This window comes from Ptychodera flava, chromosome 11, assembly GCF_041260155.1.
Source record: "Ptychodera flava strain L36383 chromosome 11, AS_Pfla_20210202, whole genome shotgun sequence".
Classification (NCBI taxonomy): domain Eukaryota; kingdom Metazoa; phylum Hemichordata; class Enteropneusta; family Ptychoderidae; genus Ptychodera; species Ptychodera flava.
This window is the reverse complement of record NC_091938.1, coordinates 14,277,457-14,296,627: the sequence shown is the minus strand read 5'-3', so window position 1 is coordinate 14,296,627 and position 19,171 is coordinate 14,277,457. Positions and strand designations below refer to the sequence as shown.

Here is a 19,171-nt window from a genome sequence, read left to right as displayed (position 1 = left end):
TTATGCCTACCAAAAAGCCCTGGGAAGTGAGCCCTCTAGAGTTCAATACTCACCTGATGGATCGTTCCATCAATTTCAACAGGAACTACAAAATCTGCATTACTAACAGGCTGCAATGAAAGGAAACAACATTAGCAATATTATTTTCACCGCTCTATCTATGTACTAAGCATAGCATTGCATTTTATCTGCATATTTTAGATAGTGTGAGGGTGAAAAAAGGTTAACAAATAAGTATGTACAGGGAAGTAAAGAGTTTCGAATTTTACAATGTTCTGACAAAGCCCATCAATCATGTAGAGCTGATTGTTATCTTTGAGAAACCTATAATGCTTGATTAAGACCCGTGTGAACAAATTTATAACACGACTACCAAATGTCGTTAGATGATAGCTGCGATGGTGGCGAATTAGTAATTAATTTGTCAAGGTTTACTGCACTCTCTGCATTCCCTAGCGACAACAGAGATCACCATGACAACAATGAGAGTGGATCCCTTGATTCCCATGATGCATTGTATCTCAGTGTGCATATACATTACAACCTCCATGTCTTGTAAAAAAATACTGCTCTACACACTGAGATATTTATGGTTTTCGTCAGAGAAGCACTTAGATTTTGAAATTACATTTTGTAACAAGATATGATTTCAATGTCACCATCACACTTGCCGTTTGATTGCCTTCATAGTGAAGCGAATAAAAGCACAATATTTCTCTCAAATTTATCAATGAAATAAACGTCAAACTCCACAGAATAACAAGATCTTCATATTGACACGGGGCTCATATGATTGACCTTGGCGATTCAGTACACTCTTTTCGCTTGATAAAATGCATACTCGACCCTCGATTACTTTTTATGATATTGAATGAAATTTTCCTGTTATTAATCTGCCGGGATTAATTCAGACTTCCTGGATACATGGTGGAAAATAGTGGCTGACCTCGCTGAGTCCTTACCTTAAAAGAACTATGTACAAGGGTTTCGTCAAGGTCTATAACAATACATAGCTTGTGCATATCTGAGTGCCGTAGCTCAGGAAGTAGATATTTATTCTGTGACTGTGGAGATAGAAAAGATTATGATACCTTGATTAGTCTTTGAATATTTTGTATCTTTGCAAATAGTCAAATAATTAATACTTTCATTATATATATATATATATATATATATATATATATATATATATATATATATATATATATATATATATATATATATATATATATATATGTATATATATGTGTGTGTGTGTGTGTGTGTGTGTTCAAGATCACCTGGCGTGTGTGGGTGTGTCTGTGTGTCTGTGTGTTTGTATCTAATATATATATATATATATATATATATATATATATATATATATATATATATATATATATATATAATATATATATATATATATATATATATATATATATAATATATATATATATATATATATATATATATCAGTGTTCTCCCCAGAGCTATTATAGAGTGGTGGCCGCCACTCTATAATTTTTGGTAAACAATAGAAACTCATTACCATAACAATTACATTTATTGTCATGCAAATTAGCCGCCACTCTATCAGAAAATCCTGGGGAGATCACTGAGATATATATATATATATATATATATATATATATATATATATATATATATATATATATATATATATATATATATATATATATATATATATATATATATTATTATATATATTATATATATATATATACACACACACACACACACACACAGGTACACAAATACACACACCATACTATAGGATCTATACTGTTCATACATTATTTGTCATCTATCACTGCCATGTAAGTCCCTCCCAGAAACTTACAAGGCAGGCTTACTCACTGTCTCCATGACAACAATAGAGACTATTAACAAGTCAAATTACAGCCTATAAGGCAGTCTTTGACCAAGTTTGACAGCTAATTTGCAGGCTTAAATGGCGCTGTGACATTCAAGACGTGCAGTTTAAGTGACAGGGCTCAACCTTTGAGACATCACATTTTGTGAAGCATTTCGTCAATGACATCTCAGAAGGTTTATGGGATGGAAGGCGACACTTGGTTTGACTTGGTTGTTTCTTTCTCTGCTCTGTCAATTTTTCAAATGCAAATGGAGACTCAGCTTACTTGAGCTGACATAGTGTGGCTTCAACTCAGATATGTTCTATACATAAATGTTTGCAGATTATCTTTGAGCACAGAAATTTTTGTAGATTCAAAAATTTTCGGAAATTGCAAAAATGATTAGGCAGTATGGAAGCGGGACTGCAATGTGACAGAACTTGCAATCATCAGACCTGCTTTAAAAAAAAATAATGAATCTGGGCTCTTGTTTTGCCCTTAAAAAAGTTTGTGATTCATAAACAACTTCCATTTAGCATCTGAATGACAAACTGGTGCACACAACATGATAATTATTTTATTTAATCTTTAATTCTACAGAGAATGAATTTGGCACTGAAGGATGTACAACTGGACTCGACAGAAAACAAACAATGCATATATTCATCACCATTTTTCTTTAGCTCGACCAGATTTTCTAGGCTCTGAGTTTCCTTGAAGATTCTAGTCATGCACGGAAACACATGCGGGCTCAAAGAAACACATGCGGGCTCACTCACAGGTTACATGTCATATTGAATTACATACAAGCACTCTGTACATCTTAAGAGTACGGGGTCGTATAGGGTTACGCACAATTGCCCACAAATCAGTTCAACAAACTTTCGTGATCTTTTAATTCAAACTTCTGGAATTTCTCTGGCTGTCACAAGCACTATCATTGCAATTCTGCCATCAACAAAAGTTTGAGAAATTCACTGAATAGTGTGTTTTTTTCAAATGCTATCATATTTACCAAATGACAGACCCATTCATCAACGAAGAGAGCGACCTTAGTTGACCTCTGACTACCTTCACTATGCAAAACTGAAGAGACAGCTCATGAGGGGAACATAACGCTGCTAACAACGTTGAAAGTGCCGAACTGTAAGTTTTGACAGTTCCACTTGTCTGGAGAAATCAACATCACAAGTCATTGGCAGTGTAACGTACAGTGGAGCACACAGCGCTGTCAGTTTCTCAACACTGTAACTAAGTTCATTTCAAGTGTACTGTGGCACAACTTGTTAATGTCTTTTTTTTGTATTCTCAGTGTCAAATCATGGTTAGATAAAAACTGATTCTGGTGAAATCATTAACAACTCTAACAACTGCTGTCATTTCACTATTCTTCCTCACCTTGTGACCTGATGTACAGTGCTGATGAGAGATGAAGCTGATAGGGCTAAAAAGTAGCCCAAGATATTGTTTTTTTGAATCACTGTACAAAGGTCAAAGGTGAAAAGGTCAACTTTTTATAGAAGGCACTGACCTTTGGTGCTCCATTTTCTTCAGTAGGTATAGCATTGACAGTCTGATTTCCGTTGGCACCAAAACAGCAAAAGAATGAACTGAGTAGACCACGATTGCGCGGCTTTTTGCTCACAGTAGATTGTTCTGGAAGGAAAATAAAATGAACAAGGAATAAGATTGATTTTGAATACTACAAATACACTAGACGAAGTGCTAGAAAAAAATAATTTCAAGCACATCATGTACGCCTCATGTGGCCTGACTGGTGTGCAAATACACACCTACATGTACGTCACCCTTTGCTCATTCATAGAAGCGCTGCGTCTTGTTTTAATTAATGTTACGAAAAAATCCCCCTGAAGCGAGCATCACTTTTGGGAGTCCAAACTTGATCAGTTTACGCTTGTTCTCAGCTGTACAGTAACTGATGTGAACCCTTGAATAGAACCACAAGTACCAACTGACGACTTTCTGCCTACACGAGATTCTCTAAGATCTTTAGGCTGTGCTGTGTTTGCAGGACAATGTCCTGACAACACCATCCAAAGTGCAAAGGACTGTATAAAAAGTCTCTCGAATGTTGGCTTAACTGTAGAGCTAACTGCTTTCAAATATAACTGCCCTTGTTAAATGCTTTGCAATGGTCCCATATATTGAACATGAAAGTCTTCTCTTACCGAGCACACAGTAGGAAAACTGTCCATTCAAGGATTGAGCTTCCATGCTTTGTATAGATTGCACAGCCTTTATGTATAACAGAATAAGTCGATTTATGAGGTGAATATAAACAGGACATGGTTGAATACCTAGTAATTTACATTACTGACACATTCCTCCTCAAACTACCGGTACATACTACTGTACATGCAAGTTCAAGATCAACGGTACAACAACTTGAACAAGACACTTATACTTTACAAGAAACCATTATGTTTTCCTTTCGGATAAGTGTACATCTACGTTGTGTATACTTTTTGTATGCTGGGAACAATTTGTTAAGTTTATAAATTGGAGTTTTGATCACTCCAATAAAACATGATCTGTCCGACGACACAGGGAAGGCATTATTGAAGTAGTCTATGTGTTACTGTATCTTTAAATACTTGAAATTATTTACTAAAAATACTAGTTAGTAAAACTAAAACTTTTGAAAGAGGTTGAAATACTTAGCATGATATATGTACATCATTCGGATGAATGTATAGAAGTATGCATTTTACCGCATCTGTTTTCAATGAATCAAGTGATATCTGCTGAATCAGCAAGTAATTTTCTGAATTCACAGCTTGTGAAGAAGTCAAACGTGTGATAAATTAATAAAATTGTGGCTATCAGTGTTAATATAAAATGAAATTTACATCACTGGAACGAATTTATTTCAAAAACTTAATTTGAAAAGGAATTCCGACTGGCGTCTGGAAACTGATCAAACACTCGTATGATCCTGACTGAATTGTGGTAATATTTACATACAAGAATGCCTGTCCAAGAAATCATTGTGTATGCTTCACTGGTGACAAGTTTGTGCAGCCTCAGCTTCATTGATCGTTCTGTTTTGTTGATATTTTTCACCACCTCATACATCATTTTATATACATTGTGTACTGCGAACAAGACACCCGCATGTCTGGTGGTAACATACACACACAGGCTTTTGATGCCTAAGAGCGTCTACATATTTTAGCAGCTGTGTACGCCCACAGCGTGATTGTCCCCATGTTCCTAGATTCCTACATGTACCAAGACTGTTCATCTCATCTAACTCTATGATGGACAAAAATAACAGCCACGGCACTTCTGATCTATACTTTGTCATCACAAAGAAAATCAAATAAAAAAAAATTATTGCTTGCTTGCATCACTGGTCTTTTTCGCCACTATGGCTTGACCAAATCTATATTCTATGGTTACAGTTGGACCTCTACATGTATACAGGGAAAAGGGGTGGGTGACAAGGCTAACCTGTTCACCAATTCCTCAATCCCCCTTTACAATGATGCTGCCAAATCACCCACAGCTGGGGGAAGGGGGAGGGGGTGGCTCAACCAAAAATGCAGGGTGAGTCAAACAGACATACAGGGAAGATTTGCCAGTATCATCCATTACTGGAGACAGTAACCATAGCAGAAATATCAGCGTCTCTCTTACTGGTAGTTTCTGCCTTTCAGACATTATGGCTTTGGAAAACCCTATAGCTTTGTACATTGTGGTTGAACAAACATAAAGAAAACTCCCTAGGGTGGGGGAGGGGGTGACTGTGGTGAAGTACCTGCAGACTATAAAGTGTGACTTTTCTCATCAATCTACCGTACATTCAGTGACACTGTATTCACTGTGACTGAAAAAAACAAGGAAATATACATGTACCACCAATGCAATAGATTTGTCCATTTCATTTTGCCAATGATGTCAACTACCCTTCCTTCCTCCATGATTAATGTGTTCACCATCACAATTATAATTTTGTTATTTTTTAATGAAAACTTGACAAAATGTGGCAATTTGGGAAATTGCAAGAAGGCATTTGTTGGAAACAAAATTAAAATGCCAGTGATTACTTTATATACTGTATGTTCATTTATCATTATACTAATGATACAGGCAAGTCGGAAAACATGAGCCGACAGCAGAGAAAAGCTATACTTTGACACAAAAACCTGAAGTTTGTGCAATAATGGAGCACATCTGACTGATCCTGGTGGTCCGTTACCATGGCAACATGAAATCAAATTGACTGCAACAAAGGAAGACGCAAAATTAGTCTGGCTCGTAACGAGGTTTGGTCTGGTCAAATGTCTCAGTCACACAGGCTGCCGCCAATGAGAGACTGTATGCAGTTTGATGAAATCCTGAAATGTAATCGCTGGTATTACAGTTTCATGACAGATGACTCAGATCGGAGATTATAAAATCATCAGTCTCTCCTAATTTGTCTCAGAGAAATAAGCAAATGCAAATACAGGTCTACATGTATGTACCATGCACAGTACAGCTTACAGAAGCCCATACACACTTTTTCTTGCTCTCTCTCTCTCTTGCCTTTGTTTTGACACTTCAAGTTTGCCTTATTGATAACATGTCCACGATCTTTTTGTTATACACTGTTATACAATAAGAAGAGCTAAAAATTTCCTTTAAGAAGTTTTGGTGATTGCAAGCAGCTGGATAGACAGACCACATGGAAAACTTCAAACGGGATAACAATCACAAATTGAATTTGTCCAGTTCAGAAGGAGCAATTCCGTAACTTCCCATGGCTGCACGTAACTCCCTGGTCATATCAAAACAGAAAAAGTAATTGTGGTTGAATCAAATTCTGATGGCAAAGCGGTAAAAAGAAAACAAGTGAAATGTCTGATTTTGCAATTGCAGTCCAAGTATCGTTTTCGCACCAGGTGTGACCGACAGCCTCCTTGTACTCACATCACTGCACTTTGTATGACTGGCTCTTTAGCACGTTGTGTTGACAATGTCAAAATAACTTCATCTTAATGCCAGGGTCCTATATGTACAATAACAACCCTAGAAATAGAAGGGAATGCATAGTTTGTGCAACCCCTGCCACTGTATTGAAATTCATCTGCCGTACAGATGGATGGGATGACTACAGATAGCAGAACAGGTCACGCGGAGAAATTAGGTCAAGCTGTGAGGACGAGGTCACATGGGTTGATCAAGTGTCTTCTTGGTTGTTGTGCTGTTTGTCAAATTAGCACACGTCACAAGAAAGGAAATTTTTTTTACAAAAACATTGTGGTAAAATGATTGATGCAGATTGAAAAAATTTTGAGAGCATGTAATACAATGGAGTTGCCTGATACATGTACATTTAAATGGTATTGATATGACCGTATCTGAAAAGGTGAACCATGGTGAATTGGCCGATAGTGCTATAATAATGGCATATCTAGACTGACACTTTTATTAATAGAATAATTGGGCTGCAACTATTGTGTGTGTATGGCTAATAATAGTTGTAGGAGGGTTGGTATGTGCAATTAAAGGTTATTATACATGGTATGGCATTTTATTCCGTTGCAACAACGGAGGATAAAGACCAGTTGCTCTTCATGGCAAACTACTGGTCGTGACTGTATTTTCTGTTGCGAAATTGCAAAAACAAACTCCACCACTTCCACTTCAAGTGGGTTAAATAGATCACAAAAGATGGCAAAAAACCTGTGCATCTGCACTGTAGTAATTTGAATTTATCAGATTGGAGATAAATAAAGATAACGTTATCGTCCTGAATGGCAATTAAGTGGAACACATCAGTTCCAGGGACAGACACATTTGACAACAATACAAGTACAAATGAACTGATGGGAAAGGTCACGGTAACAGCTCAGTTGCCATGGCTTTTCAGCGACTACATCTATTTTTATTGCCATATGCATGTATGCACACCAACAGAAGGCACCGAATATTTTAATTTAATTAAGATGATTTGAGTGACCTCACCTGACCTAGAACCCTGCTGAACATCTGTTCTCACAAAACAACTGTAATGCGATACCTCAGAAGGGCATCCTTATCTATTCTTTCATTTGTTTTGCATATATGCAGTATGACCTTCCTGGGGCATTCACCTGGTCGACATTGTTTTATTGTTATTAGTACAAGTAATATACATTGTACATGCCTGTCACCTCTGACTGTACACTGAGGTCATCTACCAACACAGACACAGCAGCCCTCTCTTGTGAAAGCTACTGTATCTTTTCTACTATCATTGTAAACTGAAATTGTCTTGCAGTATACATGATACTGATATATACAATGAGTGACTGATTCACCGTCTCTTATCTTATGTTATAGCAGAGTACAAAAGTAAAGTAGTACCAAGATGGTATGTCTGTTTCATTACATATGTACAGGTGATTTTGGCCTACATGTACATATGCACTTACATATGAGTACATGCATGTGTGTAACTTGTAAGTGCAACAAGAGCTCCATGGCATGTACATAACACCAAGATTTAACAACCGAGAGTTGTTATGACCAGAGGAGAGGGTGCTCCATTGTTTACATATTTATCTCTGTGTGGCAATCCACAGACATACTATAAAAGTTGTCAAGTACATTTTTTCAAACCAATACAGCTGTTGTGGTGTTTATGACACTCTCCAACATATATAAGGTTTTCTCTTATGCTATTAACACTGTTCTGCGTCATAAGTCAGGGACACAGGCCTGGAAAGCTTTGTCATAAACAAAAGTCCCCACTCTCTCTTTTATTTCAACACTGTACAATCAAATTAAAACAAGTCTACCATGTTTCAATCATATTTTGAGGATCTCTCTCATAATGCTCTACAACTCTGAAAAATAGCTTCTGTTTTCAGGGAAATCATTGTAAGGGAAGGTTGAGACTGGATTTTTTTAACTCCATGCGCTCTCCTTCAGGCGGCCCTTGGAGAAAATGTTGGCACAGGTTCAAATAGTGGGTTTCAGGAATGTTGATAAGTTTTTCTGAAAAAAAACAAGTGACATTCAACAGTGGCAATAAGGCCAGTAGTGACGGCACCAGTCACAGGATCCCTGATGTTGATGGAATTATTCCACTAGGAAAGTTATACTGAAGGTGATTTTACTTGTCCCACCCTTGTTTTCTTCATCACTCTGTAAATGTATCTGAAGATATGGTGTTATATATCAACTGGTATATATCTACTCATGGGTGTGTGAATACTGATAATAAGTTTATCATTACTGTGAACCTAAACTTACTCAAGTGTATCGTGCTGTAGAGACAGCATCAGCATATTCATGCTGCGGTTTTCTCTCACAATTCTGGTATTTCAATCCAACAAACAGCCTACGAAGAACTACCACTAGCTGTTCAGTAGTGCTGTTTTTATGTGCCAGTTTGGCCTCTACACAGCAAATCCAAATAAATTCTCTTTCATCATACCATTGGCACACTATGAACTTTTGACTCCATTTTGGTACCAAATACAGTTTACGATACCAAATGCTCCTTAAATCACAATGTTTTGTTCTGAAAATTCATGTAGGTGCTGCTCTCTTGCAAATCAATAATAAATAATTCCAGAGCAGAAATACACCACAACACTACAAACCTAAAGCTTAAAATACCATACATGTGTCTCACTTATCACCTTGGTTATATTCCTCAAAGGACAACAATGAAATTATGGATCGACAATGTGCTTTTTTTATCCTTTATACGTCTGCCGTGTATTAGCACAGAAATAATTACACATGTCACTGCACATTTACACTGGGCATGTTGGTTATTTACTAATTTACATGTTGGTTATTTACACTAATATACGATTGAAAAATATCGCAAAAATGAAAACATCTGTATCTGCTGAAGTGCTGTTGTCCACTGTGATAAATCTTAGACACAGAAAGTAAGTAGGAGTTTTTTCCACTAACTCTGCATGTGGGCCGGCCTCCTGCTAATGCCCACACACCAAAATAGGCTACCACAATTCTCAAACATACACTTTTTAAGGAACATTAGATGTAAAACTGACATCTTACAGTGTACCTAGCTCAGCCTTCCCACTCAGCCTGCTGTGTCTAATATTTATCACAGTGATAATGTTTGCCTACATTCAGTTTCAAATTTCCAGAGATATGTCAACTATTGGATTGTGGTATATTGTGTCTGCATGGCAACCAAGATCCACAGCAGTTACCACGGTGATGAGACATATGTAACAGAGAAAGGATCAATTTCCACGCATCCAACTCTGTCCTGTTTTTGTACTGTCATCTCCTCTTTTGCCTTCCATTCCCTGAATGCTGATCTACATTTATACAATTATTTCTGGTGGAATTCTACTTTATACATTAATAAATTTTCTGTTTTGCTTAATGAATCAACAAAGGGAAGCAACAACTATAGCACTGATTGCAAATGACATCATCTTTTTCTCTCATTAATATGCATAAATAAATATTTGTCTGCATTTTCCGCACAAACGACGAAAATAAAACCTGCTAGCGTTACAATGGCTACTAAAAGTCACATTAATTCGTATGAATTTACGGCTCTGACTACAAGCTGCAACAACAGGTGCGCATGCAACAGCAAAATTTGTCCGAATTTTAGGCAGCGTTGTCCGATGTTGTGCACGTGCAGCTATATTTAGTAACAAACCAGAAATCGCGATCAACGCTATCGGAACACGCAAAAGAAGAATTCATCAACAACGTCGTCATTGTTACTGTACCACTGACTTACAATAGAGAGATGGCCGCTTGCAATGTGACAGCACTAAGCCAGACAGATTTTCTCAGGGGGAAGAGAACATACCAGCAATTCGCTTGGCTTGTCAGGGATGAAAAACTTTTATGTCTTTTTGAGGATTATATCCTGGGATTAAAGAAGATCACTCTGTGAGCTGAATTGAAAAAAAAGATGTAACAGAATCTGCCAGGTTTAATTCCCCCGCATCAATCCTATCCTCATTACTGAGCTGTAACTATGGCAACTGCATCCAGGTAAACAGGTGATGAGCAGCGTTGATCGGTAGAATTACTGTGGCTAGGGTAGCAGAAAAGTACATGGAAATCAAATTGTCTTTTCAGTCTTGTTCTCTTTTACCCATTTTTTCAGATTACGGCGGGATTTCGCAAGCTAATGGGTATTTCTTGCAGTAATGCTTCAATTTTCAGTACATTCATTCACTGAACTCTTTTTCAAAGATAGGACTGTCTCTTCTAAAATACAGACACTCAGTGCAATGGAATTATTGAGAAATTACACATCAAACCATTGGCTGATCTCTCGCATTACCACCGACTGTGGGCCACAAAAATTGCTTGGTCTCATACAAAACATTTCCTCAATGATTCTTTATCATGGAAAGGGTTTCTTGGATTTGACAGGATCAGTAAATTTTCAACTGTTCTCCCCTAAGTCTGAGTGAACAGGTCCACTCTCATCCTAGATGACATAGGGTTTGGGTCACACCACGGTGGTGAAGGGGTTATATGCATTGGTAGTCTTTCCCAGTGATGACGTGTTATGAATGTGGGTGCATGATCATGCTGACAGAACAGCGATGTTGGCACGAAGTGAAACATAGTCTCTATCTTTTCTGGAAACCACCCTTCAGTATTGCCTGTGTAGTTCCATTTCATTTTCAGTTTCACTCAAGGTACGTTTCCAATGTTTTACACAGCACATGCTCTACTTATGAATATTCATATCAACTAACACTGTGCAGAAATGTAAAGTTGCTAATGTCTAGCAACACAGCGCAATCCACGTACTCAAATCTGTGCGATGCAGTCTATCACCAGACACAAAGTTTGCCACTCAGTTGAGTAACCTGGTAAGTTTGTCATTTTAAATCAAGACAACGCATCACAATTAAATCAGTGAAATTTATCATTTTTCCATAGCAAAAGCTTTAACTTGTGAAACGTTTTCATATTTTTGTTCAACGAAAAAGAACATTTTCTTATTCTTTCCCAAGCAATACTGTCTATTGCAAAGTATTTGCCTTGTGAAAGAAAAACACAGTGTACAATATGTGACGTTAGTCAGTACTAGAATTACAGTACCTTGTCAAAAACAATTCTGTTTTAATAATACAATAACACAGGTCATAGTAAAGAGTTGAACAATGGCTTTCAATATGATTATTGAAAAGAAAAACAAAAAACTGTTTTCAAATGGAGCAAAATTTACAGTAATGGAAAACATCAAAAGTTGCAGCAAACATGTAATGGTGTTCATATTACATGATGACTGCATAAACATTTGTATAATGTATGCAAATGAGTATGTAAGGCACACCAATCCTCAGATTTAAGTTACTGGTTTTGTGGAAGGTATATCGACTTCTTTCTTGGAAAGTATAAATATTAATTATCTTACATGCTCATGTACGACCATCAGTTTTATACCAGCTGTCAACTGATACCACTCGTCTATTTTTTTCCGATGGATATCAGCACAGTGCCGTCAACCTGCTAGTTCCAACGATATTTACTCATCCATGCTTTGTAAACACTGTTCTACTTCAAAAATGGAATTCTTTTATCGCTATTGTTATCCATTGCTGGGTACCACTGTAAATGCACAATGTGTAACTATGTCAGTGTTTAATCTTCACACATGCTCCGCTCAGATCAATAGTCAAGAGGGAATGTTTTGCTCCTCAGGGGAAATATGTCCAGGGTTCAACATCAGATAAAAATTTAATTCTATGGCATAAGGGGTGTGGTGGGATGGGGTTTGATCTCCCAGTCGCTATTCAACAAATTGATTTAATCATTACAGAAATTAAATTCAAAGTGGTTCACTGTTATTCTTCCCAGACCTTGATACTCTGAGTTTGTTGGATGAAATCGTCTTTGTTCTATTTAAAATGTAAGTTTTTAAATTCAATCCAGAGCCAGAAAAGGCTAGTACCTGCTTCATTCGACAAACCGTACTAAAAAGCTTGAAAGTGAGTCCAACAATGTGAATGGATGAAGTTTCTGCAATTGGTAAGAAGGCTAGGGGCAAACTTAAATTAAGTTCTTTACGTGCATTGAACTATTTATATCGCATTTCGTTTTGGTGAGAAAACAAAATTCCTATAAATTTTGACGCACGGTGCGACTGTCATATAAACTTACAACTAATGTGCTAGGGTACAGATCATCATATTGCATCTATAAAATCATAAAGATAAAATCCTGCTCTGAAAATTCAACGAAGTCTGGTTTTTATGTCGACAACAAAACTGTCCTTGATTTGTTTTATGAGCTATTTTGATGATGTCAACTGCGCGTATGCCCTGTGGTGAATGAACTTACGACATTTCCCCATACATCGATACCTTGTTGTTCTTGGATATGATTGGCGATCGATCTGTTGGCCTTGTTCCAGGGCGGTTTTGCGTTTCATTACAGATTATTGGAGCCCTGGAGATGTTTGCCTCGTTTTCAAGAAAAGAAAATTGCTGAAGTTGAAAATGATACTGATCAATGATGCGGGGAAAAAAAATTGAAATTTAGTGTCTACAAATGTGATTTTTCAATCTGAAAATAAGAGAATGGTAGAAACAAAATAGATGGACATATTTGAGGGCATCTTTCTTTCAGAACTTAAAATATTATCACATTAGACTGGATGTTGCTCCATCTCGATGTTTACTGCCATGTGAAACTAACTAACAGCAGACGGAGCATCTGTGTTTTCTTTTCGTACCTGAGCTCTCAACTTTTGAATTTGGCAACAGAATTTTTGTTCAATTTGTTCATGCTTGTCTGTAGTATGCAATTCTAACTGGTGATTACTGATTTAACTTATGTCTGGATCAGGGAAGCTATTTTAGTGAGACTAATGAATAAACAAATAAACAAGCAAACAAAAAAGTCCAGTCATGCAAAATAGTTTGTACGATCTCCAGCAACAGAGGTGAAAGAACTTTCATTCCAGGTTGGTGACCCGGTGAGGTCGCCAACTTAAAACAAAATTTGAATAACTTTGTAAAATTGAATTCCTTTTGAGTTCATGACCATAGTACATGAAAAACAGTCAAGTCTGGTACATGTATTTTTCTCTGACTAAATTGGCAATAGCTTTGCCAAGGTCGTTTATAGCTACAGTATTACACTATTACAAATCCAGTTGAAGGTCAGAGAAGACTGGCAAGGAATCTACAAACAAACCAACGGCATCATGGGTAAAAGGGAAACATGTTCGTTTTCACTCGACCAGAGATAAAAGCTTTTGTGGATAATTGATCTAAATATTTTACCTGTACCTGGAACTAATGAGCCTGACTCAACAAGAATAAACCACTGACAACACAGTATGCAAATGATGATATCTGCACATCCAAGACTCATGATGTTACTGACCGAGCCTTTGAATGGAAATCTCTGCAGGAATTACATAAATTTAGATGTTACTGCATTCCATTGGGAGCGACAATGTCCCTTAAATCATGCTGACGTATTTCAAATTTGATCAACTGATCGGGAATAATTCATCGAAAATACTGTAACAAACAATCATTGCTTTCATCACCCTGTTTCCTGATTAAATAGTTTTTAAATGATGTATATGGAAGCCCTGTAAGAGATTCCAGAGGCTTTGCCGCCCTGGGAATTGATTCTGTATCCATCATTCTGCCGATATATCTGAACATGAATTATCCGGGGAAATCACTTAAGCAGTCTGCCAACTGCATAGTATCTTGCAGTTGTCCATCCATCAAGAGCCCTACTGATTGTCCGATGCTTTGAAGACCCTGGACAAACATCATAGCCTTTCCTATCGCTTCAAAGACAGCTTTCACAACTTTTCCACAGCAGGCAGATTTTAATTGCGTGCGACGGCTTTTTACTGATACCGATGCACAAATCATCAAACTCGAATTCACTTCTGCCTTCGGATAACACAAATGCTCTTTTAATATGAAAGATACTGAAAGGCTGTGGAACCATTGCCTCCAATGTTCACAATGGCTGGCTTACTATGGTATGATAATCTCTGTACGTACATTTTTTTAACCCTTTGAGCGCCAAAGTCAATTTTTGTCGCCCCTGTGAAATATTCTCCAGTGAATTTTTTTCAGATTTTTGCAACAATTTTGATAAAAAATGTATCTGATGAAATGTGATGTCCACTTGGTCCAAAATTATAAAAAAAATTACAGAAAATTCATAAAAATTTCTTAAATGTTGCAATTTCTGAGGGAAAAAATTACAGCACTCAAAGGGTTAACCCTTGGTCTCAGCAAAAGGAACTCTTGGTTTAACTTTAACACCAAAATGAAAAGGAAAGATTCCATATGATTTACGCAACTGCAAATGGCAGAAGTTCGATGCTAGATGGATGTAAAAGGGTTCACCTGATTGGATCTATCAAATGGGCAGAGATATTACATATGTTTATTGAATAATTAATTTGTTTATGTGTACAAGCCACTGGCTTCAGTATTTTGCACATTGTAAAAATATCTGGCTCTGAACAAACATGGCCACCTGACTCCATCCATCACAAAGGAAAGTGGAAACCTAGCTGGCATATTCACCAGAGATATCTGGATCTGGTTGTTTTTCTACTTTTGCTGTCCTGCACAGAGCTGATACATCGAATAGACACAAACCTTCCATCACTGCCATTGATCTACATGCACACTGCTCAACAACCATCGCAATACTTGCCAAAGCCACTTTCATCCTTCTGTGAAACCAATTTTGTATTATTGTTTGTACCACACCATTCTATTTTAACACTCAATTTCATTATGAACACATTTGGTGTCTATTGGTTGTGTACATCAATCAATTAGCATTATGCAAGTTGTGGCAGGTCCTATATACAGATGTACGGTATTTACAAACTTAAAAAAGACCTACAGTATAAAGTTAACTTTTGCACTGAATTTTGGGTTTTTGATGAATTTCAATGGACCGTAAACAAAAGCAATTGTCAAAGCCTGACTGCTGCTAAAAATATTACTTTTCTATCCTCTGTTATCATCATTAATGTAAAAACACTTTTGTGGACAAGGTTTTTATACACAAACACGACAAGAATTCCCGACTATGACAAAGGACATACAAAGGGAAGAACTGTACACAATGCACTCTGATAGTGACAAATTCTCCAGAGCTTCCTGACATTCATCAATTGTTTTTGATGGAATTTTAACAATGCCGCTATGACTGCCACTGATTTGGTCTTTGTAGGGTTCTTGTCTCCATACATGAAGAGGGAATGCGAAAGATCCAATCTCTTTTTTACAAGACTCAAAAGATCAGGGAAAATCTACATCTAGAAATACGTGTTAGTTTTCAGTAGCTTGAAAGAATACAGTTTACAGAAGCCCATAATACTTGTGAGAATGTATAAATGCCAGGTTTAGGTTGCATCATAAGTCACAATTTATGATTTTCGTGACCTCTGTGTTGATTCATGTGTACGTATCACCCTCTCCATTCCTTCTGTGATCAAATCTCACATTCCTGCATAAACATCTCGGTTCCCTGATTGTCCAATACTCAGATACTGAGCCATTTACAGGTCTCTGCTGGAATCCGGATTCAGTGTCTGTGTGTAACTGCTTTTGTTCTCTGATAGATGTTGTTTGTTTGGTGGTTTACCACAAGGTTTTGTTTCCTGGACAGTGTAAAATCTCTTCATAACGCCACCAAACAAATACCTAACTGTTGATGTCCATATTTTCCATCCACAGCAATGTCTGGCCACGACCTTTATGTGACCTTATAATTTCTTGACAATAATAATATGTACATGTATCCCTTGATTTCGTACTCTGCAATACAGAGGCAAAATTTATTCACATCGTTGTATGGTGGAAAGCCACACTAACTTGCTTTCAGGCAAAAATTTGAATTTTTGCCTCAGCAAATTGACTTTGGAATACTAAATACCAGTAAAAATACCACTATGTAAGGTCACATTGGGGTCATGAAAATGGCCTGTTACCTCTGACCTGAAAATGTTTCGAATTGTTCTTACCATTTAAAATTGAGCCTATAATGATCTCGTTTATAGCCTGTAAAGAGCACTGCTACAGTATGTGTAGATTTCGAGATATTACCCATGAACACTGTGCTGGTTTCTAAATTAATCATATCCAGCGAACGACAGAAGAATTTGGTTCATTGCAGCAGCCACATTCTCACGAATCTGTGAAATAGACACTGCTTGGATGGTAGAGACTGTTCCTTGCGTTCCTTTGATATACATGTTGTGTAATCTTTAACCCTTTAACCTCCAATCCTTGTAAACAGGTCCATTCTCACCATTGATAACAGTGGGTTTGGACCAAACCATTGTCGCGAAAGGGTGGAACACATGCATGTATCAATATATCATCAGTCACACTGCTGTATAATTCCAAAATAATAAACCTCAACTTGCCCTCTCATAGAACATCTCCGGGCCACCATACAATCAATACGTGATCAATAGACTATCATATCAAGTTGACAGTCATTGATTTATGGAGTATCATGTAGAAATTACGGTAAAATCACATTCAATGCCCTTTCGAAATTCAAATCATTGGAACAGTAGTGTGTGTCTTTCAATTTTGATAAATCATACAGCAGGTCTTTACAATTTCAAATTTCAAAGTTCATACCTACCAAATATTGTAATAACTGTCATTGCGATATGACAAACACCAGCACTCCAGGTTTGCCTAGGTAGCAGGCTTCTTCTAAGTCTTTTCATAAACAGATGTACGCCTACGCTGCCACCTCGGGTGTTCACAACTGTATTCCAATCCGTTTCCTGTCTTTCAAGGAATACCTTGGGATACCGACTGAACACAGATTCAAAGAATGGTTCACTTTAATCGATCTTCAAACACAACAAAGATTGCAAGGCAAAGATTTCCAGGAAATGCTTGAGTTTCCTTGTAAATTTCTACTGTGCCAAGGAAATGGTCATTTTCCTTAAATACAAAAATTTTTATGGCATTCTAGAATCTAAAACTGCCAATCCTGTGAGATATAAATTGTTTTGGTCAAGTTATGACTACTTAACCCTTTGAGTGCCGTAATTTTTCCCACCAAAATTTTAGTGCAACATTTTACCAATTTTTATGAATTTTTGTGTAATTTCTTTGATAATTTTGAACCAAGTGGACATCACATTTCATCAGCTACAGTCTTTCATCAAAATTTTGGCAAAAATTTGAAAAAAACTGACTGAAGTACATTGTTAAAATTGACTTTGGCGCTCAAAGGGTTAAATCTGTCTAAATAGTGTGTATAATACTTTTCAACCAGCTCTCCAGGCAAGTATGAAGTAATAGTTAACCGATATCACATCCCTACATGTATACTATACCTACATGTACCATACATTTTGCAATTACTTTTCTCAGTAGTGTGCATACCTCAATTTTTGATGAACCATCAGTGGGAAAAATCATGAATTAATAATTGGCTTGAAACAAACTTAATATCCTAAGAGTGGTTTGATGAAATTTTAATATCCCTGATGGAAGAATGTAAACATGTATGTCTGAAGTAATTGCGATGACGGTACATGTACATGTATATATTCTTCAAGCTAAGCTATGTGGGGTGAGTTGCATGGCTCTGAACTCAGGAATGATGACTTGTAAACATTAATTTCTGGTAGGAAGCAGAAATCAATGTGAATAAACAAAAAGTGATATTCCTTGTTGTCTCAGCTTGAAAAACACTCAAGTGAGCTACAGGAACAATCAGAAGTCCACCTTGTCTAGGAAAGAAAAGTTCAAGTTTATTTGACAGTAATCAAATTTTGTATCAACGTTACTTGAGCTGAGCCTTGATTTTAAGGAAAGCACAACATTTTTCACTCAACATGAATAACAAGGCTTAATCTGCATAAAATGTATATGTAAATATGATCATTGTGTTGTGCCTATTGGTCTGCTCGGGGACTTGAAACATTAATGGTTTTTGTCATGGAGAAATTTCTATGTATTTCTATTACTACATCATTCAACACTACTGTCCTATATGTAATAATTGGATTCCGAAAATAATGACCAAATATACCACACTGGATTTCACGTACGGCAAGTTCTACACAGACATGCAGTATTCTGCATATACATGTACACTGTACAGCATATGGGAAAGCTGTGTAACCTGTTCATCTCTCTACGTACTTGCTCTGGCATTTTACATGTATATTTGTGAAAAGTAAAGAAAAAAATATTGTTTGGCATATAGCAATTTACCGGTATGGATGGCAGATGGCAGATTGTTCCATTTAAGGGGTGTCTTTTGTCATAACGGCAGTGACGGGGAAGACGGCATGTTTGCGCTTGCAGTTGACTAAA

The 19,171-nt window shown here is 36.9% G+C and overlaps 1 protein-coding gene across 1 annotated transcript in view; it reads right to left on the bottom strand.

Moving 5' to 3' along the window:
• LOC139143573 (carboxy-terminal domain RNA polymerase II polypeptide A small phosphatase 1-like) overlaps positions 1 to 19,171 on the bottom strand; it is a 42,963-nt gene that overhangs the window by 7,782 nt on the left and 16,010 nt on the right. The window contains exons 2-4 of the mRNA XM_070714014.1: positions 3,388 to 3,512; positions 963 to 1,064; positions 54 to 110 (exon numbers count right to left, since the gene is read on the bottom strand). Coding sequence (XP_070570115.1) covers positions 54 to 110; positions 963 to 1,064; positions 3,388 to 3,512 — 284 coding nt within the window. The remainder of the gene's footprint in view (positions 1 to 53; positions 111 to 962; positions 1,065 to 3,387; positions 3,513 to 19,171) is intronic.